This window comes from Macrobrachium rosenbergii, chromosome 20 (assembly GCF_040412425.1).
Source record: "Macrobrachium rosenbergii isolate ZJJX-2024 chromosome 20, ASM4041242v1, whole genome shotgun sequence".
Lineage (NCBI taxonomy): Eukaryota > Metazoa > Arthropoda > Malacostraca > Decapoda > Palaemonidae > Macrobrachium > Macrobrachium rosenbergii.
The window spans coordinates 31,931,549-31,957,035 of record NC_089760.1 but is presented as its reverse complement, the minus strand read 5'-3'; the positions used below and the strand labels follow the sequence as shown (position 1 = coordinate 31,957,035).

Below are 25,487 nucleotides of genomic sequence, written 5' to 3'. Positions count from 1 at the left end.
GTGTCTTTTGGAATTAAGTTTTATAGTGTATGATGTTTATATCTCATCAGTTGCAAGTTAACTATAACCCTTAGTTATCTAATGCTTTTACTGGGAAATCACGTGTGAGAAATGCAAAAATTTTGGAATGATTCTCTGAGCATACATTTGAAGCATAAGTGGTTCCTATGGCTGTGATTTAACATCTTTGTTTATTTTATTAATAGGTTTATGAGTATTTTACGAAGAAGAGTGGTGAGGAGGGTAGTTCATGTCGGTGACCAAGAAGTTGTGCTGAAAGGCAACGAAAGTATTGGATATTCTTCACGAGCGCGTCAGGTTAGCTTCCATCCCTCTGCTTTTCATGTTGGACTACATAAACTTTTAAGGAAACTTTCTGTCATGAAGCTTATTTGAACTAAAGACATAATTCACGATGAGGAGTCTGTACTTTAAAACAGTGCAGACTAATTAATAAACTGTGCCCTTAATTTGAATGATATCACAGCAGCTAAATCAGTCCCTGTTTTAGAATGCTATGTACGATGTGCTAAGTATTTCATGACCTGAAGTATTTATGTAACTGAAGTAAAAGTAAAATGTCGAAGAAGAAAATTATGGATATTGATGTGGATAAATATAGGTAGTGAAGATTTTGTAAATGCTTCACTTGAGTGTCTTGAGAGACGAGCATAATCCTTGATTTCCTCACCTCTTTCTCAAATCAAAATACCTGTAGTGACACTCTAATACCTTCCAGTACTTCCATATTATAAACCATTTTCACTAACAGCTCAGCATCCATTCTTTCCACATACTCGAACCATCGAAAAATGCTGATCCACCTTTTTACTTGCATTAACCATGTTTACCAATTTATCTGAACATTTAAAAAACATCCGACCATTTCGTTGATTCTTATCCCACCCGTACTCTGCGCAAACAGTTCACTCTGTCACTTATACTTTTTTAACATCCACTTCTCTCTTCCATAAAGAAGAATTTGCTCAACAGTCCATTAGTGCAATCCAATCTTGGCTTCCCCAGGCACTCCAAGCTTCCTCCTAATCTTTTGCGCACGTCCTGCAACCTTAGTTGCTTCGCTTGTTCAGTAAATCACCTCGTCTCTTGTCCTTCTAACTTCCAGCATATATATAGTACTCCCATATACTTATAAGATTATATTGATTCCCTTCTTCTACTATCCATACTAATATTCATTGCTCCATAGTTTCAGCTTGCAATTTACCCTCATAGCGTTATACCTGCTCACATTCACTCTCAACTTTCTCCGCTTGCAAATGCATGCTTGTCGCATAGGTAAGATTTGCCTATCCTGCAGACATTGCAGAAGTCGATGGTTGGACTTAGCTGTGCTACTGCAGTGGCCTGCTTTCCTTATATTAATTTTTGTACAGTTATTTATATTAGCAAAAAATACAGCAAGAAAGTTAGAACAGGCTCTTCTTTGTACTGTGAGTCATTCTCATTCCTTATTCATAATGGCATAGAAATTATTTATTTTCAATGAGATGTATCTTACTTTGTTACTTTTTTGTTTATTCAAATTATGGGGTAAGGATGCATGCGGCTTTTTACTAGTCACGGTACAGTAACACTTCTTCCTTATTCAGTTAGAGGAATCACTTTCCGGATATTGGTCCTCATTGTATTACTGTAGTGGTTTATTATTTTCTTAGAATTAAAGGGAAATAATGCTGGTGCTTTCAGAAGGAGAAAAAAGGAAGACAATTACAAAAGGTTCTTTGCTGAATGTGTTGTGCTGCAATATTATTTAAGTCACACATTAATACTCTGAACGAAAAGCTAATTAAATCAGTATAGCATCCCAGGTTTTATTTGTTAGTAAAAGTTTGCTGTAGCAGTAAAAGATACAAATCACCTCAAATATAAAGGGCAGTTGTTCCCAAGATGGAATGTTATGAAATTGTTATGGATGCTTTGACAATCTCTGCGTCAAGTACTACATTGTTACAGTCAAAGAAGGCTTTTGTTATTGGTAAAGAAAGGGTACTGATTCTGAGATTACAATACTCTGCGGCCTCAGCTAGACTTTAGAGGTGTGTTCAGTTGTTCATTCACGACTCAGTATATCATGTGTACCTCAGTGCAAGGCCTTCCAATTAATGCAGCCAGGTGGATAAAACACGAATGTTTTCAAAAGTCGGACTTATTTTATGTTAAGTAGTCAGCCTTAGTATAAGTGATATTATGAATGATCTAGTTAGATATTTTGCAGTATCACTTTATCATCTCACGATCGCTTTATCTAAGAATTGTGAGAACTGATAAGCCTGCTTTAAATATTCATTTAACAACTAGTTTGATGTAACACAAACTGGCAGGCAATTCCTTCAGTGAACATTGTAGTTAATAATATAGCCTTTCCAACATAGTAAAAAAATTATTTTATGATATTATTTTTACTAGGGTAATACCGTAGTAAAGGTAGTGATATCATAAAAGAATTTTTTGCTGTGTTGGAAATATAGAATGTGCAAGAGATAATAGTTTCTGTGTACTGTCATATGTTCAGTGAAACAGCTGATTACGTAACTTTTTATTTTGTATGTAGATCTGTATATCACTAGGCCTACTGCATTAATTTTATGAGTGCTGCTAACCCAGATTTTGGAAAATGTAGTCAGTGAGCTGCTCACCCTCACACACGTATCTTGGAGGAATGGAACTCTCTCTCACCAGAATAGGATGTGGACTAAACTCGTCTCTATTCTCTGTTAATTTCATTTGTTCACTAACCTTCAACAAGAATTTTGTCCGTGTTATCATCACCTTAATTTTCCCATTGTTTCTTTTCATTATATGTATATAGGCGATTATATGAGAGAGAGAGAGAGAGAGAGAGAGAGAGAGAGAGAGAGAGAGAGAGAGAGAGAGAGAGAGACTAATGTAAACTAACAGTCGTCCTTACTGCAGAGAGAGAGAGCAGAGAGAGAGAGAGAGAGAGAGAGAGAGAGAGAGAGAGAGAAAGAGAGAGACTACCGTAAACTAACAGTCGTCCTTACTGCAGAGAGAGAGAGAGAGAGAGAGAGAGAGAGAGAGAGAGAGAGAGAGAGAGAGAGAGACTACTGTAAACTAACAGTCGTCCTTACTGCAGAGAGAGAGAGAGAGAGAGAGAGAGAGAGAGAGAGAGAGAGAGAGAGAGAGAGAGAGAGAGAGAGACTACTGTAAACCAACAGTCGTCCTTACTGCAGAGAGAGAGAGAGAGAGAGAGAGAGAGAGAGAGAGAGAGAGAGAGAGAGAGAGAGAGAGAGAGACTACTGTAAACTAACAGTCGTCCTTACTGCAGAGAGAGAGAGAGAGAGAGAGAGAGAGAGAGAGAGAGAGAGAGAGAGAGAGAGAGAGAGAGAGAGAGACTACTGTAAACTAACAGTCGTCCTTACTGCAAGAGAGAGAGAGAGAGAGAGAGAGAGAGAGAGAGAGAGAGAGAGAGAGAGAGAGAGAGAGAGATGCCATAATCATTTACATTGCAGATGAATGTTGAAATCATATGAGCGACATCAAAAACCACGAGGGAAACTAATCACGCCATGTAATCATAGCTGGCTAAGTTCTGTGCACCCAGAATCTGGATAATAGCATCAGACTTTAGTTTATTGTTTATGTTTATCCTAAAAATGTTTTTGACTGTCTGTATACTATATTTCTCTCTTCCAGGCTTTTCAGCGCATGAGGAGTGTTTCCATGGATAGTACAGATGATGAGCATTCTACTGCAAAAATGATTGAGGACGGTCACGATGGCAAAGACCAGTCCTCCAATGATAATGGCTCAGTTGCTGAAAATAGTTTGAGCTTGAATGCTGAGATGCCTAAGAGCTCATGCCAAGAAGAAGGAAACAGAGCTTCTCATGAACTTAATGGAAATCTTAATCAGGAGTCGAGGCACCAGCAGCGGGTACCAGAGGAAAGAAATCTGGAAGGCACTTGCATAGTAAAAGATAGTACATCGGTTGAATCAGATCGTAAAGATATTGGTGAACAAATTCATTCTGAGAAAGGTGTATCAGGGACGAGCGTATCAACAGAAAATCAAACTTCAGGTGAACTGGATATTGAACTAAGATCTCGAGAATCAGAATCTAAACCAGAAACAGAACATTCAAAGTCTGATGCAAAGCCAAGCAAGAAAAAGAAGAAACGAAAAGTCTCCAAAGGTGTAACGGCCAACACTTGCAAGCATTTTGACCAATGCTGTAGTAATATCATAAACATGTGTGACTTCATAATAGAACACAGCCCAAAGAAAGACGCTCTGAAGACTCTCGAAGTTGCCAATCACATCATGAACTATACATTCAGTGACGTATCAGAGTCATCTTATTCTTTGCCTACTTCAAACTTGAATGTGTGTTTTAAAGATAATGACAATGTGTATGCCAATGAGGCTGACCTCGATGAAATGGTGCTGGAATCTGTTGTGGACGAACAAGGGAACGTTTTATCTGTATCCCTTGGCAGTGGTGAACAGGAGGACGGTGAGGGGGAAAACACAACTAATTCTGATACATTCGAGAGTGAAGAAGAAGTCAATGCACCACTGAGCGACTTAGAGAGTATCGGTGACTCACCATATAATCGCATGTCATTCGATATTCCGGAAGTCAAAATTGATAACGTCAAACATGAATTAAATGTTGAGGAAGATAGTAATGAAAAGCAGACTTTCGATGTGAATGAAATGGATGGAAACATGGATTATCTTCAGACAATTGATGAAGAAACTGAGCCTAGCTCTTTGGTTGAGGACGGTCAGTGGACAGTGGAATTGGAAGCTTGCGGGGAATTACCAGAAATCAGTGATGATGAAAACTATACGAGGACGACGACATTTGATGCTCCGGAATTGCCGTGTTTGAAATCTGAGGATTTAGATGTAAAGAGCAATGAAGACGCTGGGTTGGTAACAAAAGAGGAGGGTGATAACAAGGCAATTTCTGGCACAAGCTTACCTGCGCGATCTGATGCATCCCAAGAATTTGTCTCAGATTTTGACTACAAAGAGCTTTTACTGCAAAAAGAGCTTGAACGAGAGGATAACAGAACTTGTTTGGTGTCTGCTTTCAACTCATTTGCAACATTTGGTGACAATGAGGAGACAAAGATTGTTACAGGACTTGAACCTGACATACCTCCTGAAGTTACGAATGCTAATAATACAGATGAAAGTTCTGAAAATGCATTGATTGGTGTTGATTCTGAAATAATAGAACCCCAAGAAGAGAAGCAAGAAACTAATGTTAATATTACAGGCAAAAGTTCTAGAAATGCATTAAATGGTGTTGACTCTGAGGTAATAGAACCTGAAGCATCTTCAGCATCTGAGATCGTGAAGGGTGGTGAGGAGTTAAATGAGGTGTTAGGTAAAGAAGATGAGCACTACTGGGAAAAAGAAAACCAGAAAAGTTATGATACTCCAACAATTAGACGACTTGCTTCTGAAGAGTCATCAGAAAAAGATTTTAGTTTCAAAAAACAAATTGCTTCAAGTGAGAAAGCAAAGGAGCTGTCAGAGTTATACATAGGAGGACCTGAAAAGGTTCCAGATTTTGGAGTGGGCAGTATACCAGATATCCCTTGCCAGGAAGTAAAAAGTATTACATCAGAATTAGAAACAAAGAATAAAATAGAAATGTACTCTGAAGAATCAGCATCAGTGAGTGAAAGTCCACACCAGTGTGAAATGGAAGACAGTGGGCATTTCATAAGGCAATCTAGCCTTCAGATCGAAAAGCCAGAACTATGTCCAGAAAATTTGGAAAATGATATTGCTAATACTGGAGAGTCCAATGTTACATTTAATGATAATAAAGAGCACATGCTAGTGAAGAGCTTACAAGAGTCTAAGATTGAAGTGATACATAGTGCCCACAAAGAAGAAAGTTTTGAGGTTAATGCAAACAAAACTGAGAATGTTTTTAAATTTACTTCTGATATACAAAGGGAATCAAATATATTCCAAACAGAGAATATAAGTAGCACATATAAGTGGGACACTACAATAAAACGTTCATCAGTAATAGACACTGCTGGAGTAGCCAGAGAAAATGAAACTGACCCATACATCAAAAGTAATGCAACCAGTATTCTTGATGCACCAGACAATGATTACAGTACAGGCAGTCGACCCTTAAGGCCTTATGAGGGGCAAAATGACATCATATCAAATGATATTAACAGTAACCATGAGAGGGATACTGCTTTTGAAGAAATGAATACCGAAGAAATAACTGATAATCTTAAGGAGAGTGACGAAGCTTTTATTAGTCAGATTCCTTCTCCTGCATCAGCAGAAGTGGCTCAGATAATGGAATCTAAAGATAAAGAACATCATGATGCATCACTTGCTTTTGCACCCATAAAGAATGATAAAAGTGAGCTGCATTTTATTCCTATTAAAAAGACGTGTGATGACCAGCCAATTTGCAGTGTAGGGAGCAATTTATCTGACTGTATTGTTCCCGAAAAACGAGTGAAAAGTAACTTTAGTTCTGTGTCCAGATTTAGATCTTTGTTTGAAAGCAAATCAATTCATGAAATATCACACATTCATCGAGAACCTTCGCTACAAGAAGATGATTATAAAGCAGAACAGAAAAAACGTGTGACCTCAAAAATAACTACACAGGACTCTCAAGAAAGTAGTTTCCCTAAAATTAAAGATGGTGTTCAGGATACAAGTGCAAAAGAGCTGAATAGTGTACTACTAACTAACAAGACAGTAGAGCCTTCTGTGCCCAAGATTATACCAGCACCTGTGATATCTCCTGACATGTCTTTACTGAATCAGTATCGATTAGACCAAGGAGCAGTTGATGAAAAGTCTAAGAAAGTGGAGTCAGAAACCAACAAGAGTAAATCTCCTTCCCCAGTTCTTCAGAGCATTAGAAGTAACTCTGCTTCCCCATCTCAATTTAAACGTCTTGCTTACACCAGCTATGCACGACATTCTGTAGAGACAGAAAGAAGAGTTTCTCGCCTTCGGTCACTGTTTGAAAACGAAACCCAGAAGTCAACGAGACCATTTAGTCAGAGAACCAAGAGATATATTGTGCAAGGAGATGAAATGCCAGATTTGGACAAGAAAGATATTTCTGTTAGGAAAGAAATAGAAGGTACTGAAAATGAAACAGTGAATGATAACTATGGAAGAAACCTATTAAAACTCACATCTGAGGCTCATTCGTCTGATGGACATGTCGAGAATTCCAGTGAACCATTATGTGGCGTTCTTTGTCGGCCGAATAATACAGTTGCATCAAGTGAAAATTGTATTAACATGGCAAATATATCTTCGACTTCAGAAGATTCCAGGAAGCCTGATGCAACTTATTACACACATGTCCGTGGTGTGTGCACTTCTACAGAGTTTTCATGTCAGTCCACTGCTGTTGCTGAGATAGACCCAAACCTTACTGCCATTTTGAATAATTCTTCTGTTGTTGGAGTAATGACAGATTCTGCCCCAGTTTTGAATAGCACTGTTCCAAAGGAGACATCCCATACTTCTGAAACATTTGCTGAAATGCAGGATCCTGGTAGAATTCTAGATGGAACTGGATTTGATAATCACAGATGCCAGTTTCCCACTCATGTAGAAGCAGTTCAGAATCCATCTGAACCCACCCATGCATTAGATTTTCATCCTGAATCACTCCAAGAAGTTAGGAAGGCTTCTCCTAACATGGCACACACAAGTAGTGACGTTTCAGAGATATCTCTTACTGGGATAGTGAAAGAAAGTATTCAGGGCTCTGGGCTCGCAATAAGCGCCATGGACCTTCAGGAGAGCGGACCTGTCAGCAATCCAGAAGAGACCTGTGGTTTAGTGTGTCCTTCTCCCTTAGGGAAAGAAGAATATGGATTGGAGAAAAAAGGACGAAAGCTTGTCAGTACACTGGAAAATATGGAGAAAGGTATCAAGGAGATGCAGCTCTGTGTTCTTCGCCTAAATGAACATTATCCATTAAAATCTGATTCTAATGACTCTCCCATCAGTGATTCAGATCAGGTTCCTGTCGGTCATCCAGATGGAAAAGAAAGGGAAGGTAATATAACTGATGGTCCACGTGAAGACTCTTCCAGTTTTCTAATAAAAAGTAATATCTTATCATCACCAACAGGAAACGTAAATGAAATGCTAATTGATTTCAAAACGCATGGTGAAAGTAGTCATAGAGTTACCTGTGATGCTGTTATAGAAAATGAAAACTTCGAAGAAAGCAGGAGTGTTCAGGATGATGACAGGAGTGTAGCAAATATTGAGGATGGGGAAATATATCACGAACTTTGCTCTGATTCAGAAATTGGTGTCTCTCTAAGCAGTGATCAGGACAAAATAGTTTTAGACGAGTCCCACACCGAAGAGAAAAATGAGAAGCCCGTGAATATGAATGACCTCATAATTCCTGTGCATATGCTTAGCAATCCTGATAAGTTATCTGAAGCAGAGGGAAATGAAGGACTTGGGCATGAGGAAGTTGATGCTCAGTGTCTTGCAAAAAATGCGGTTTCAAAAGATATTGAGGTACTTTCATCCTCGTTGATGCTTAAGTGCAATTTACCTCTAGAGACAACATATACGGATAATATTCATGTGGTTGAAGACGATAGACATGAGGGGACACCATACATATCATTAAGTAAAATAGAAATTAGTGAAAATTCTTGTGTAGGTAGGTTCCAGAATAAGGAATTAGGTGAAAATATTCCTGAGGAAGGCCTAGAAACTTCTGCAAATGAAGAGTGTTCATCTAAAGCTACAGACATAGTTAGTAAGATTGAAGTAGATGTTTCATCTTTTGCTTTAGATCAAGCAGATCCTGCTGCTGCAATGGATAATAATTCATCCTTTTGGTCAGAGTTTGATAAAATTAATGCATCCAAAAGTAAAGAGGTAACAGATGTCATGGAAGAAAATCCTTTGGAATACAAAAGATTTATTGTGCAAGAGGATGAATCACCTGATTTTGACAAGCAAAGCAAATGTCACAATGAAAATGAGGTTAGTGAAACACTCACGAAAAAAAGTACTGGATCAGATGACACACAGAAAAGCACCAAAGAAATTGCCGGATACTCTCGTGAGAACAACCTACAAGATGAGTTGCCACCCTCAAGAGAATCTCCCGAAAACATTTCTGTTAGTGTAAATGTCGAAATAGCGGATCGTTTTGGAGATTTAGCAATTGATTCTGAAGCATATTTGCTTCGTCACACATCAGTTTTACTTGAAAATAAATCTGAAGATAGAGTAAGTCATGACAAGGAGTCCTCCATCTGTAAAAGTGAGAGTGGAAAAGAACTGTCAGATCTAGCTGAACCTACAATAGAAGTTCAAACACAAAGAGATATTTGTGATTCAGATGCTATGCTAAGCCAAAGTAAGAAAAATCTTCCTGACAATGAGCAAGATTTGAGGGATGAAATGGGCTTAGATACTTTAGGAAATGATCTGTCTTTGCTTTCTAGTGTTCCACAATTAGAGAGTTTACAGTCTCACCTCACGTGCAGTGAAATTGTCAGTGCTGATAAAAATTCACTGCATACTGAAGAAGTAAAGCAAGAAGAGACAGTTTTGGTAATGCCCAAAACCCATCTTGGTCATGTATTTTCTCAGGATATAGAAGAATATGTTAACTGTAATAAACGTGATTGTGATGAGATACGACCTTCTACAGAGTTTATGAACAATACTGATGAGGTTACTGAACAGGAAGTTGTTACTGGAGTTAATATTGATGACCATAATAATCCCAAATTGCGTATTGCTGACAAAGAAGAGTCACTAGAGGTCGAAAGTTTGACGTGCTTCAATGGTCAGGATGTTACTAAGAGAGAACATGGAACTCAAGGTGAAGAGATACAAGAAGATATCAGTAATATACTTAGACAGTATTCAGATGAAATAATTGATGATCTGGGAGGAAATGAGGAAGTTTTAGAGACTTGTCAGTCTGACATTGCAGACCTTTCAAATTTAATTGAACAAGAGCAAAGAGTAGCTTGCTCTGAAAGCTTAATGCCTCCAGTACCACACTCATCAGCACATATAGAAACTGAGACATTAATGACTGGAGATGAAATGTCTGTGGTTGCTGATAGCTTATCAAAGGACTTACGCAAAAATTCAACTCTATTTCAAGAGGAACAGAAGCATTCAGAAGAGTTAGATGAGCAGGTAATTTGCATATCTACTCATCAAGAGGAAAACCCTTCTGAAGTATTTATATTTTCAGAAGGAAATGAATTAAACAAATCAATAGATGATATTCATGTTCATGAACAAGAATTACTTAATTGCAATATTTATGGTGAGGGACTTTCTCCAGTTTCTTCCATCAACACTTCTGCATATTTCAGTGTTAGAGATTATGATGATGATTATACAAGTGTAGGGACCACTGCCCCAACAAGCCTTCAGCCAGATCTTGAGTTGGAAGACGAGATAGACGCTCCAGTTTGCTTGCCAAATGCTCAAGAACTCCAGAATGAAAATACTGACAAGCTTTTCACAAACTTTGCAAATTTCCTTCGAAGCAGGTCAACCTCGCCCATGGGAAGCAGACTGGCATCTCCTATAGGAAGTAGATCTGTGTCTCCCATGGGGAGTAGAGCAACATCTCCCATTCCTATCAACCAGTTACCTTCAAGCTTGTCAGAGGATATGTCTTATTCCGGTTCTATAGAGAGAAGTTCATTGGCAAAGGCTTCCTCTACGGATAGTATTGATAAAAGTGAAGATTTATCTGTGAACACTTTAGTTGGTGATTTTGATGATCATAAAATAATCCTTCATCCTACATCACTTGCTCTCTCCAATGTGTGTTCTCCAATGGACCCATCTTTTGACTCGGGGCCTATGCTAAAAACTAGTCCAGATAACCATGATTCAAGCCCTGCAAGTCCTATGTATGAAGAAGCACCAGAATACATCAGAGAAGAACCTTTATCACATTTAACTGTAAACAGCAGAAGTTCTGCTGATGTAACACCTGATTATGAAGATGTTCCAGAATTCCCATGTAGTATGGAAAAATCAGTGTATGAGTCTTCCTATGCAGTATTGGCAGACTCATTCTCAAAAGACCTTGACTCGTCAGATTCCAAGAATCAAAATGAAACTGCACCCTTGGACAATTCTCCTTCAGATAATTTGACAAGCCATAGCACAAATAATGAAGTTTTACTCGCAGTTGATGGTACTACTAACCAGGAAGACAATGTTGCAAAGAATCAAGGGTGTCATCTTGAAGTACCTGTTGCACTAAATGTAGCTGATAGTGATTCAGATAGTGATTTCTGTTTTGGCAGTGATGACACTGGAGATTTTACTTTCATTCCTCAAAATTTTATAGATCAGCAGCTTGCATTGAAAAAACTATATAGTAAAGAAGGAACTTGTACCACAGTTTCATATCCTACTGAATCAAAAGTGAAATTAGACAGTGATATTCCAGATTCATACCATTTTGAATCAAAAGAGGAGGGACTCAATAGGGACAATGATTCAAAGTTTTCGAGTCCTGATAGTTTATCAGAAAAGGGACAGCTTATTGACAACAGTGCAACAGTTATCATGCACAGAGGGCTTCGTGGGGATGATTTAGGGGAAAAGGATTCATTTTTAGAGAACAGCAATTTAAAGAATGAAAAGGAAGATACAACACGCGTGAATGAGTATTCTCATGCTGCAGAAGATAATGCGGAGAGTAATCTCCCATCTTCACCTACAATACAGGAATCTAATCCTAAAGTACATGAAGAAAAAGATGAAGATCAAATTGTTTCTGTAAGTGTAAAATTTGAAGATGATGGGAAGTCAGTAGAAAATCAAAAGAAACTTACACCTCTGCAGAGAGATGGTGAATTAGTGGAAGTATCTCATGATCAACCAAGTTTTGTTATCACATCCAATTCTTCAGAGGCACAGCAACCTCTCACTCTGAATAATGATGATTTAAATAAAGAAAGCAGTTGTGAGTCAGATTCAGATGATGATATGAGAGTTGGTCCTATCAAAGGTTGCCAACCCTTAATTATACCATTGAGCCCAAGTCCTGTCAAGTCTCCTACAACTGACAGTGATTCTTCTCAGTCAGAATCTGATGTAACAACAGATGAAGATGAAATAGATGTTCCTGGCTCCAAACGTACTCAGAAGTACACAAAACCAGCTCGCAGTCACCGAAGCAAACTTCATACAATCCCAGAGCTGTCTGAGGATGAAGAGGAAGAATTAGTACCTACTAGGCCACCCCGACTCAGAAAGTTGTCACTTGGACGCCGGAGACTTTCTGATGGGAAAGGACCTGAGTCACCAAGATATGGAGCACCATCTCTTAAAGGTATCTTTTCATCATCAGTTGTCAGAAAAAATGAACTGGATTTTCGAAGTTGGGATGAGAACAGTGACATTACAGAAGGTTTAAGGTTAAAGGAAATAAGTGAAGATAATGTATTTGGAGCTGATGATGAACCCCTCTCCAAGGATCCTTCATCATCATCTGATACAGATGAATATGATTGTGACAGTGAGATGAAGTATGGCAGATGCTATATGAAAGGTACTTTTCTTCGTAGCTCAGAAAGTGATAATATTGCAGGTGAGGTTGTACATACAAAAACAGAGGCATTAGAGAACGAGATAGGAACATCACCAGGAGTTCAAGAGAAGAGTAATGAACCCGTTGAAAGTTTGGATGTTGTTCTGGCTGAAAAAATATCCTGTGATGATTCTTGTAAGTCTGGTTTGGTAGAAAATGAGCCAGCTGAAGTCCAGGAACAAGTACTCGTCGATTTTCAGGGAAATTCATTAGATCCATTAGCTGGTACTGAAGCATCTCAAGTACATGAAAAAGTACCTGTTCTGTGTGATGAATCTAAACACTGGGAAACGAGTGAGCCACTTTCATCTTCCAATGTCTCTGATTTCACAGACCCATTTCACTTCACTGACGATGATTCTGCCAGAATGTCCTCATTTTATCCTCCTATGGAAACATTAGTGATACCTGCTCAAGCTGTACCTGTAAATGTAAGCTCATCTGGGTCTCAAGAAGAACTCATAGCTTTTGACGGTGAGGACGGGGAGACCTGCTGTAATAATGATGCACAATCCTTTGTGCATCCTAAGTATGTCATTACTCCTTTAGGGGAGAAGAGTATTCTCACACCCCATGCTTTTGTCCCACCAATGGAAACCCTTGTAATTCCTAATATTTATGATTCTACTGATGAGACATTTCAAGAGAAAAGTGAGGCTTCTAATGTAATTGAAGATTACACAGATGGGAATTATATTCTAAAAGGTAAAGACAGTGAAGAGCAGTTACATCCTGTCAAAGAAAAAGAAAGTGAAAATCTACCCTCCATGACAGAAATGAAAGGAATTCAAGAAACATCTTATAGGTATGGGATTGTAGATGAAACATCAGCTGAAGAAACAAGACAGTTTTCAAATTTCCTAGAAGATAAGATCTTCAATGCAGAATGTCCTAATCAAGAAATTATATTAGATGTTCAGATTGAAAATATGGGAAAGGAATCTACTACAAAAATCTCTCTTCTAGAAGCTGATGCTAAAGGAAGAGAAGACCTGAACACTTTTGCGACTGTCACCAGCAGTAGATACGAGAGTGACTCTGTTACATCAAATGAGAAGAGTATGTCTGAAGTTAAATGTAATGTATCTTTAATGGACCAAATGGAAGACCTTGCGGTAGAAGAATGCAAGGGCAGTTGTGTAGACATAGAAGATAACAATGACTTCTTAGAAATGACTGAGGGTGCTAAAGTAGATGATGATGGTGGGGATGACCTTAATAGTATATCTCTCAGCAAGGAACAGTTAGAATTTTTTCAGAGTGGTGGACTACAGCGTCTGACAAGGTCGTTTGGTGACAGTAAACCATCAGATCCAGAGCTGGAGGAAGGTGAGGCTAGATGTGTAATGAATGATGACTCCCCTCTTATAATATCTGTAGGTGCACCTAAACACGGCAGTAATGTTATTAACCCTAAATCCCTTGGTTCTTCTGTTCTTGGCTGTATTATTACAGAAAGAGATCGGGAGCTAAGTGAGAGTAATTCTTTACAGTTGCAAAATGTTTCAGAGAATAATATTTCAAATAGTTTTTTGATGAATGAAGAAGATTTGGTAGGTTTGTATACAGGTACAGCTGAAGATGCATTTTCAATTACTAAATCTTTTGAACCACAGACTGACCTTGACCTCTTCCCAGCAGTGAATGACACCTTTACAGTGACTGCTACTAGTGACCCATTTTCACCAACTTCAAACGTAGATACAGAATTTCATGAATGGCCTGGCAGTGTATTTGAGGAATTTAAAGACAGAGAAGCTACAAGTCCTTTCGCTGATGATGAGCTCTTCAAAGAAACTATACACAAGGAAAAGGAAGGAAGCCCCAGTGAGACAAGTGATGTCATGTCATTCACATCAGTTGGGTTAGAAAAGAAGCCGAACACCTTAGATGACTCAGTCGTACCTCAGACTTCACACATAGAGTTAACAGAATCTCTTGCTCAGACGCCTTGTGATGATTTGAAAACTGTGAAAGAAAGTGATGGAATCCAAATGAATGCTAATGAATGTAGTGTATATCAGACTAACACCCATGAATGTCAAAGTGCCCCACAAACATTTGAGTTAATATCTGAGTCTGAAGATATAAATCGAAGAAGTGAAAAACTAGCAGGTGCTGTGGATCATGTTCAGGCAGAGGGAATGCATCATCACTTACAGCAGGCATGTAAAGTTATAAATTCTTCATTAGTCAGCAGTGAAAATCCAACACAATCTGTTGATATATATCATGCACCTCCTCAACCCTTGTGTGAAAAATCTATCGTTCATCATCCTTCATATGGAAAATGTGTTGGTGCTACTAATATATCAAATTTTGAAGAAGCAAATGTAGACAGTCTTTCTCATCTTGAAAGTACAGATAAAAAGCAAGGACAACACCAGTTGGAGGTCCAAAACAACTTTCAATTCTTATGCAATAAAAACGATTTTTCTGAAGAAGCTGAACAGACATTATATATGAAAGAATCAAAGAATCGTTTGCAAACACCAATGGAAGATCTTCAGTGTGTCTCATATTCTTTATTTGGAGATTGTGACAAAGAATACCAAACTTCAGAAACACTTGAAGAACGTGTGTCTGTTGATTCTCACGAGACTTTCAGTCATAATGAGGGTGTGGCATGTGGAAAGGAAAAGCCCCCTAGTTTGCCTCAGTCAGATCTTGTTGATATTACATTTAATGAAAATGTAAAGAAAACATTTGATGATGTTGCAGGCCATGCTGAAAATAAGGAAAATTTGCCAAAGTCTCCAGAAAAACTGAATGCATTAGCTTCGAATCCAAATGATTTGAGTGAAAAAGAAATTATGTCATATTCGTGTAGTAAACAGCATCTCTTGATTAATGTTGCTGTTGAAGATGATGCAAGCATCTCCAGCAATTCAATATCAGATAGTCATTCTAGTAAGCCGTCAGTACACTGGGATACGCACCCTTGTGTTTTTGATAGTCCTCCAGCAAAAGAAAATGATGCCCTTTTGCTGGATAGAAATCCCGCGTTTGATTTATTATGCACTAAAGATAGTGGCAGTTATGGGAAAGGAAACGATAAAGATTTGCACATATCACATTCTAAAGAAAGTGAATATGGTGTACAGAGCACCTCTGAAATGTTACCTGAAGATGATGTATCTGAGACAGTATCAAAGGCCAGTGCAACAGAATCTTGTCTGGCCCAGGATATTTTAACAGAAAATCTTTTGGGACTTGATACTGAGATTCAAGATGCACAGCAATACTTTCCTGTAAGTGCTGCAAGTCTCACCAGTGATACGAGTCTTTTAGATGATGATGCTGTAGAGCAGTTGGTGGATTCTCCTTGCTTGTTAGATTTGTCTAGTGCAAGCCATAGGATCCATGGCAAAAATCAGGAAAGTCGTTTTCAAGAATCACTAGTAAACTCATTAGCTAGCTGCAGTACTCACATGGAAACAAACCAAGGACACACACAGGAATATGTTTGCACTCAGTTATCCCAGAAACTCACAGTTATAGCTTGTGACGATGACATTTTGTCAGCATCAATAAATTCCACTGATGAACATTGTGCTACTTCTTGGACTCACGTTGAGAAAGTGGGTGGGGAAGACGGCGCATCCATAAAACGTCAGGTGCGAAAAGAATCAATATCGGAAGCAAATGTCAGTAACACTGAAACCTTAGAGTGTCGTAATCCTATTACTGATAGTAAACTAGGTCAGACACCTGCTTTATCTAAAGAAATCTCGTATACTGGCACAGTAGTATCTGCTAAAAGTGGTGAAGAGCAGCATGGGGTGAAAAGTAAAGATGGGAAGGAAACTAAGGGGAATGGTGTGGAATATACTACTCCGGTAATTTCAGACAGTACTAATGAGGACTTTATATTGAGGGACGAATGTACTGTGGTAAATGAAACTGTGATTGATTATCATGATGTAGGTTATCTGAATGATGTGCATGTACCTGAAAATAATTTTTCTTGCTCAGAGGAGAAATCATGCATTCAGGGTTTTCTATCAGACTCTCTGAGTGTACATGAGTGCAAAGCTGGCATTGGTAATGATGGCGATGAAAAAAGGTGTTTATCAGAAGTTAAACATGATCTAGAAAATGAAGAGTGTCATGATGAGGAGAAACAAAGTGATAGTGATTCACTGATGGTAACAGCCAGAGAAGATGAACCAGAACAAGATGATTCTCCAGGCTTGAGTGAGTCCCAGCATGAAAGGGATAACACACTTTCAGAAGTGTCTTCTACAGTTTTTGAGAGTTTAAAGGAGACCTATCCCACACTGAGTCCCCAGTTAACTGAAAAGTTAAAAGCATTAGAACTGACTCCTGACTTCTTTTCTGAATCTAGTGAAAGCCCTGAACCTTTAAAACAGTTAAGTGATGATGATAAGGAAACTGTGGAAGATAATGACAATAAAGATGATGACACAACCAACTCCATAACTTCTGAGCAAACAAATCTTGTTTTGGGGGAATTTCAGCAGATGTTGGATGAAGAAGGATCAGTGTCAAGCATAGCAGAGTCAGGTGAAGAAAACTTCTTTGAAGACGAAGTTCAGATCTTAAATAATGATCTCCCTAACATTCACCGAGCTGCTGCTGCAGCTGCTGAAGAAACAGAATCTGATTCCTTGCAAAAATTTCATTCATGTCTTTCTGAGCTCTGCGAAAATAATGTTCCTGTTGATTCTGCAAACTACCCTAGTTTATTAGAAAAGCTTACTGGATCCCAGAACACCTGTGGTACTTCATTTAATTCAGGGGCATCTCTGGAAGAATTTCTCACAAAAGAAGTTATTCATAGTGATAGATCATTTCAGCAGCATGATTCATATCCATCAAAAGATCTTGTATCTTCCCGGAAACAATTTTGGGACTCCCTGATTGCTAACCCTGGTATGAGTAGGCAGTCAACTAGTTCCGAATCCACAGATATAGTAAGTCAGACACATGATCCTGCAAAACCATCAGATTTTTATGATGATGTGGATTTAGAAAGTAATTCTACTGCTGATGCTGATGTTTTTGAAGAAAAAACCGATGAAGTGTCTACTGGTCTTGTTAGCAAAATGAAGAAGACTTGGGAAAAGTGGTTCCCCAAAAGTCAAGAGGAATCTGTGGATGCAGAAAAGTCTGCAGAAAAAGCATTTGATGGGTTTCAAGAGATAAATCCAGAGGGTCTAGGAATGGAGAACTCAGACTGGCAACCATCAGCTAGCCCAGTTTTGGGGATATCTGAAAGTGTCCTCAAAAGCAAGGTGCGGGCCAAGAAAAATAAAGACAAAGTGCAGAAACCAGAAATTAGAAGCAGCAGTAGTTTGAGATCTCCTGTAAAGGAGCTGGTTGCAAGTCATGTTTCGTCAAGTGCTTTAATTACAGACAAAAAGTTGGAAGCCTCTTTACCAGAGCTTGATAGCAAAAATTACTATACTCAGTCAAATGATGTACTCTGGTCTAAAAATGAAGAATATGATCCTTTTAGTCTTGGCTGTTTGAATCAAATTAAAGAAGATTCTGGTGGCGAAAAATTAAGTTTGAAAGTTGATGAGATGCTTGGATGTAAAGATGTGCAAGAAATAACCCAGAGTGAAGATGTGCAAAACAGTGAAAAGTTTTCATGTAATACTCAAGAAGGGCCTGATATGGAATTACAATATGAACAACCAGTTTTGGAAGAAGAAGCCCAACATAGTACTGGATTTAATTCTAATTCAGCCAAATTAATGAATCGCTATCCCAGTATAAAAAACATTGAAAAGGGCATCGTGAAAATAAGGAAAATTCATTGGGAAGAAGCCCTTTTTGAACATGAGGATGATGAAGATGACACCATAGAGGAGAGTAATGAACCTAAACTAATTGCAAATGAAGGTACTCACTTTGACAGCAAACCCCCTGAAGAATTACACAAATCACAGTCCAAAAGGAAACTTATTCATCAGTATCAATTAAGTGTCAAGATTAAAAGTGGCAGTGTGTTAGATACAAAGCTGAAATGGGAGCAGAAAGAACTGGAAACTACGAACATATCAAAAAATGTTAATGAAGAAATGCCTCTTGGCATCCTTGAGGAAGAAGAGTGCAGTCCTGTTGTGGAGAGTATTCTTGAAAGGAATCCTAGTCTGAAAAATATCGAGAAAGGTCTTGTTCAGATTAGAAAAGTTCAGTTAGAAGCTATACTGCCAATAAAAGAAGAAGGAGAGGTAAATGAACCCAGCAATGACGTTAATGACGATAAGGAAATTTCTGCCGAGATAAATATCAGAGACAGTAATAATCAGACAAAGTCACTTCCATATGACGAGTTAAATTCCACAGTAATGAGTGGTAGCATGCATGAAGTCAAGTCATTATGGGAAGAGAAAGGAGCTGAATTGAGTCAGCAGATGAAAGAGCAAGCTTTTAGAGGGAACACTCCAAGAGATGAATTCGATGAATATTGTAAAGATGAAATCAAATCCTGGGATAGCACTGACAGAGATTGCAGGGTAGACTCTAAAATGAGAGAAGAAAATCAAAGTGACATAGAGTGTAGTAGTGAAGATGCTGAACCTTTAGAGGGTAAGGAAGTTATTCGGAGTACAGACCCATTAGCGGAACCAGAAGTTAAACAAGGTCTTGTTGCCAACAAGGCGAAGGAGTGGCAAAACTTAGTGATATGTAATGAACAAGAAGGTGTAGACAAGGAAGATATAGTAAACAAGGACATGGGCGAAATAAAATTGGATCCTGGATGTCAGCTAAGTGTGAGAATAAAAAGTGGCAGTGTTTTGGATGCAAAGATGTTATGGGAAGCAAAAGAAGCAAGTGAAAAAGTTAAAAAAGAAAATGATAGATACCAGAGTCTCAGTGAACAAAAAGTTGGTGAAGAGACAGCCACATTTAACAGTAATGAAGTGAAGACTCTTTCTCATTTAGATTCAGAAGTTATTAATCATAATGACAGTGGAAGAGAAGGTGACCAAGATCTTGGGAGGGATCTAATTTCAGATTCAAGAGAAAATCTCCAAATACTAGATAATTTTGTAGATCCAGAGATTAGAGAAGGATTTGTTGAGAGCAAAAAGAAAATGTGGCAGGATATTGTTGATTCACAAGAAATTGTTGGTCTGTGTACCAGTAAATCAGTGCTGTCAGAGGATGTAAAACTAGCCACAAAGTCTGTCAGAGATAATGTAACTATGTTACATGAAATAATGACAAGTAAGAATCAGATTATTGATAAATGTACTGAGACTCCAAAGAAAACACTTGATAAGCAAGAACAGGATGAAAGCCCTGTGAAATCTGGGAATAAGCAAGGGTATAATATGAGTGTCAGAATTAAAAGTGGCACTGTTGTAGATGCTAAGCTCAAGTGGGAGGCTATGGAGTTTGAAAGAAACTCTGGAGCTGACTTAGAAAAAAGTGAAATGTTGAGTAACCATCAAGTAGATAAAGAATGTGAGAAAGAAAGAAACTTAATCAGCTCCTCTGAGTACTATGCTGACCCTGCACAAATAGTGGACACTGAAGGTACTACGGACAGTCCTCGGCAGATAGTTGGCAAAGGAATGGTCAGAGAAAATGTGAAAAAGTGGAGTGTCAGCAGGGAAGCAGATGATTATGCCCAATGGAAGAAATCTCAAGAAGCAGCAAATAGAGGAAAAGGACATAAAGCACATAGTGCACTACCTGAGGTGATTGCTCCTAGTGAACCAAAGAGCAATGAAGCCTATATTTCTGAATCCAAGCTTGATGATACAACTATCATTATTGATCAATCAGATGAAAAACAGGCATCTGATTATAATTTAAGTGTTCGGATTAAAAGTGGTACTGTAGAAGATGCTAAACTGAAGTGGGAAGCTGGAGAGTTTGAAAGAAGACCTTTGGATGACCTTAAAGTTGATAATAAGATAAGTGACATTCAACATAGCAATGGAGAAATTAAAAACAGTTTTGGCACAGGAAATCATCATGAAGCTATTGATAAAGATGATAGCAGATCTACTGACACAAGTCCAGTGAAGTTGGCAGAAAAGGGTTTAGTTAAGGAAGGCATGAAAAAATGGGATGTCAGTAAAGAAAAAAGTGAGTGTGCTGTGGAGAAAGTTGAAAAAAGTGCTGTAAAAGACCAAAGAATGAATATATCCTGTGAATTAGTAAATAAAAGTTTCACCAATCAACCTTTGTCTAAAGAATCTTTACCATGTGAAACAGAGATTGAAAAATTAAACAGATTTGTAGACAGTTTAGAAAAGAAACAACTAAAAGTTTGTACTGCTGTGAACAAAGTCGTGCCTGAGGAGGTCTTGCATGAGAATGTAGAGGTAGAAAATTTCGATAGCTTTTTAGACAAGTTAGAAAAGAAACAGTCATCAAGGTATAACCTGAGTATGAGGATTAAAAGTGGCACTGTGGGAGATGCTAAGCTGAAGTGGGAAGCTAGAGAACTGGAAGCAAAACCTCTAGATGGACAAATTAATAAAAGAGATACTGATGGAGTGAATGCGAGAGTAATGGATATAAGCACAGTAGACAGTCACTCTGAAGCTGAACAGAGTAACATCGGCAAAACTGCAGATTTAGGTGTAGAAGAATTAGTTGGAAAAGGACTTGTTAAAGAATGTATGAAAGTGTGGGACTGCCAAACAGGGACTGATAAGAACGTTTCTCTCAAGTCAATACTTGATGTGACTGGGAAAGAGAAGGGAGCTGGATTATCAAATGCTGTAGTTAATAAAATTATTGGTTCGATTGATAACAAAGAATTATCATTAGACGGTAAACTTCAAGATGCAGACGAGGTTGCCATATGCAGCACCAGTGAAAATTCAAGACAAAGTGATCTTAAAGGTATTTCTGTGGAGATAAGATGTGAAAATAAAGATAAACTTCTAAATGAAACTAGAGATATGTTGGAGGGTCAGTGCAGAATATTGGGAGACCAAGAATTCGGGGAGGTGGTACAAACTCACTCTGAAAGAAATATGTCTGGCTCAGAGGACCTTTCTGACAAAGAAGCTGAAATGAACAGAAAGAATAGTCTTGGTGACTGTGAAGGCAGTGTGAGTTTTGGTAGAGAATTCTGGGAGGGAGGTGACATTTCCAGTGTAGATAAGAAGGAGTGGAGACGTCAGAAAAAAATGGTGCTATCAGAACAGAAGTCCGAATTTCGAAATACCAGGAAATTAGATCTTGGGAAATTCGCCGAATTTTCACAAGAAAAGGAAGCTCCCTTGAATGAGATTAATAATCCCCCAAAAGAAAAGTTGACAAGAACTCTCAGCATTGAGATTCAAGAAGGAAGTTTAAGCATGAGCCGGAAATTTTGGGAGGAAAATCAAGTTAGTAATGAGGAGGAAATTTTGGTAGGCTCAAAGAAATGCAGTCAATTTCAAAAGACTGGATGCGATGGAAGAATGGCAGATTCGGAGGGTGAAAGACAAGAAGATGCTTTGTGTAGCAAAATCACAAGTGATGTCCTTGATATTGAGAATACTACTGATTTGTCAAATGAAACTCAGCAGGAGCTAAATTTTAATTTTGCAGATGAGACGCTAACTGGGTTTAATTCTTTGTCTGTACCTGAAAAACCTTTATCAGCTGAGCGTAGTGTTAGCCCCCATGATGTCAATAAAAAAGCCTTTTATGAGGCTATGTTGTCTATAGATAAATTAGAAATCGAAAAGGAGGATAATGGCTCTTTGGAAAACTGTGAAAATCATCCGACTGATGGGACAAAAGAACGAAAATTAGATCAGGGAGAGTCTGCACCAGAGGAAACTGTAGCAGAGTCTCCAATTGCAAGTGTTCTTGGGAGTGTATCGCCCGCTGGTGATGAATTTTTCGATTGTGAATCGGTAATCAGTGATGGAGTTGTACAAAAATGTATGTCACCTTGGACTGAGGAAAATTATCATCCTTCTGGAACGCTAACTGGGCAAGTACCTAGCAGCAGTAGTAAAACGCAGAAAATAGAGGAACAAGGCTTAATTAATTTTCAAAAAGCTAATATTGCGAAGAGTGAATTTAGCACTGAAACTGAGAATATAGAACGAGATTTCACATCTCAAGAAGTACACCGTTCCCAGAGTGAATCTGGAGAGGCTGGGAAAGGCGAGAAAATGTCAAAGAATATGGTTGCACAAAAGAGAGACTTCTGGAATAAGAAAATTGCTAAACAAGACGATGGTGCAGAAATTTTAGGTATTCGTGGTGAAGCAAAGAAGAAAGAACATGATGTTAAGATGTGTATTTCAGAAGTGAAAGCCAATCCTCAAACATCTGAAATAACTGAAACACCGGACACTTCCCAAAACAATGAGCCATTTGAGGCTCAAGATCAAGAACCTTTCACTGCATCTGAGGAAGAACTACCTACTGTGTCTCAGTCATCTGGTATTGTCTCTCAGATTAAAGGGTTTTGGGACAGTATGTTTTCTAGAACTGAATATGCTACAGAAAAGACTGATAGAAATAAAGAGATATATTCCCAGGTGGATATTGCTGATGCAAGTAAGACAAAGGAAGATGGAAATGAAGGTTTTCATGACTCCAGGCTATTGGATACAAATCAAAGCCATGAAATCACGGAAAACCAGCCTGTTCATGACGGTAATGATGGATTGGTTGAAACGAAACCACTTTTGGAAGAGGGTGCACTGACTAAGAGCTTGGTTGCACAAAAGAAGGACTTCTGGGATGATCTTATAGCAAAAAGAGAGCATTCATTTAAAGAAAGAAAAGCAAATGCAAAAAAACTTGACCGCCATTATGAAAGATCTGCTAATGAAAATCTGGGAATGAATATCCCAGAATATAGAAAGGAACAGCAACGATCTAGTTCTGTGAATGAAATTACTGAGTCAAAGACCTCTCTTGGACGAAAACTTAGCATAACAATAAAAAAGGGAACAGTCAAGGCAAGCCAAGAGATTTACGAAAGCAACAAAGAAGATAATTACACGAAATGGAAGAACCGTAAGAATAAGATTGCACTGAAGGAGAGTCAAGCTAGAAGAAGTTCGCCATCAAGGCCTTATTTCAGTTGCGATGACAGAAATCAAAAGTTGAATGAACCAGGGAGGGCTATGGAAGTTACTGAAATGGAAGATAAAACAACTTTGCACAAAAATTCGAATGATATCTGGAGGAAGTCAGAGTTTTCTTTGCCTGCATCTGATATCCAACATAAATCCTCAGGTAATGAGGAGGAGTCTGGCAGCGTGAAGAGGAAGATAAGTATTAAGGTACAGAAAGGCCTTGTACAGCAATATAAAACCCACTGGGAGAAACGGACTCACAAACCTGGGTTTTGGACGTGGAAAAGACACCGACTAGAGGATCCACAGTCTAAGGTTCTTTCGCCAATGCGTCGTAAACCTTCTCCAATTTTCAAAAAGCAAGTCACTCCAAAAATTTCCATAAATCTTTCTCAGAAACAGCCTTCCCTTCAGGGTATGACAGATGCATGGGAAGAGAAACCATCATTACATGTTTCTGAAGGAAGGAAATTTTGGGAACAAGAAAGGTACAGATCTCCTACGCCATCCAGTACTCCAGAGCGACCACTGACCCCCGAAGAGGCAGATGAATACATGAGAGGATTTAGGGGAAAGGTTGCTTTTGAAAGGCAAAGGTTTGACAGTCTAGGCAGTCTTATTAGTGCTGGAAGTGTTGACAGCCTTGACAATTTGGACAGGAACTCTGTTTTTGAGCCAGTTAAGCAGAAACATTCACACAAGGCTCAGCTGGATAAGGAGTACATGAAATTAATTGCAGGTAAAGTTAGTAAACAAAAAGATTTGTGGGAAACAAAGAGTCGCCTGAGCAGCAGTATTGAAACACCCAAATCTGCTACAAAAGCAAATAAAAAGATGTCTCCTGCCCACCTGAAAAATGCAAGGTTATGTGCAGGGCCCAGAGACACGGGTGAGAGTAAAGTCTCACAGAACGAAACTCACAGAGGAAGAGAGTGCCTTGTTTACATTCTTCATAGCACAATAGAAGGGGATTTGGTGCTAGAAACTGTGAATGACCAGTATCTTAACAAAGTGGCATCGAATGAGGACTCCAAGTCAGAAGTGACTTTAACTTACACAGACATCAAGAGCATTAAGGAGAAGATGGTCTCGCACTGTGACCAAGCAGAGCAAGCAAAGCCACCTAGGCGGAAGAAGAACTATGATCAAGAATTAAAAACATTAGGTAAGTTTTTCTTTTGTTTTATTTGGATTGGAATGTTACATGAAATTAAGACGATAATCCAAATCTTTTTGGTGTTTAATGGTTATAAAAGTTCTCCTCTCTTTCAAATACTTTTTTAAATAATCCCAGCAGAACTCAGATGACGTGCATTCATAATTTCACGCAGATACATTCAGTTACATTAAAATGGAAAGATTAACTGTGGTTTTAAGGTAGACTGTACTTAGGGTTCCAAAAGAAATGCAAACTTATTTTGTCATTACGCATAAAAGCTAGTACCAACTTTAGCATAATCCCTTAAAGTGAAATAACTGTTCACTGAGCAGTGTACAATGTTTGGTGAGGGTGCTTGCTCATGGTCCCTGCCTCACCTCTGCCATTTTCTGTACCTCCACCTTTCATCTGAGTGAAAGTTAGTATTTAGAACTATTAGTATGTGAACGTTTGAGGAACACAAAAGCCAGCAACAAAAAAAAAAACAGCAAGCGAACAAAAAGACCTAACTCGTTTATCATTATGGAAATTCAGGCATATAAATGTTTATGGTAGGTGCCTTGGAAAAATAAATGTTTACAGTTTTCTCTATAAGTTTGTCACCTTTTCGAAAACTGTAAAACTTTGGCATAATTTTTTTTTTGCATGGGTCTTACTGCACATGCTGCAAGTTTAA

General features: G+C 38.4%; 1 protein-coding gene across 1 annotated transcript in view; it reads left to right on the top strand.

Annotated features, from left to right (window-relative positions):
• LOC136849215 (uncharacterized) overlaps window positions 1–25,487 on the top strand; it is a 59,276-nt gene that overhangs the window by 28,442 nt on the left and 5,347 nt on the right. The window contains exons 8-9 of the mRNA XM_067122413.1: window positions 207–318; window positions 3,679–24,817. Of these exons, the coding sequence (XP_066978514.1) occupies window positions 207–318; window positions 3,679–24,817 (21,251 nt within the window). The remainder of the gene's footprint in view (window positions 1–206; window positions 319–3,678; window positions 24,818–25,487) is intronic.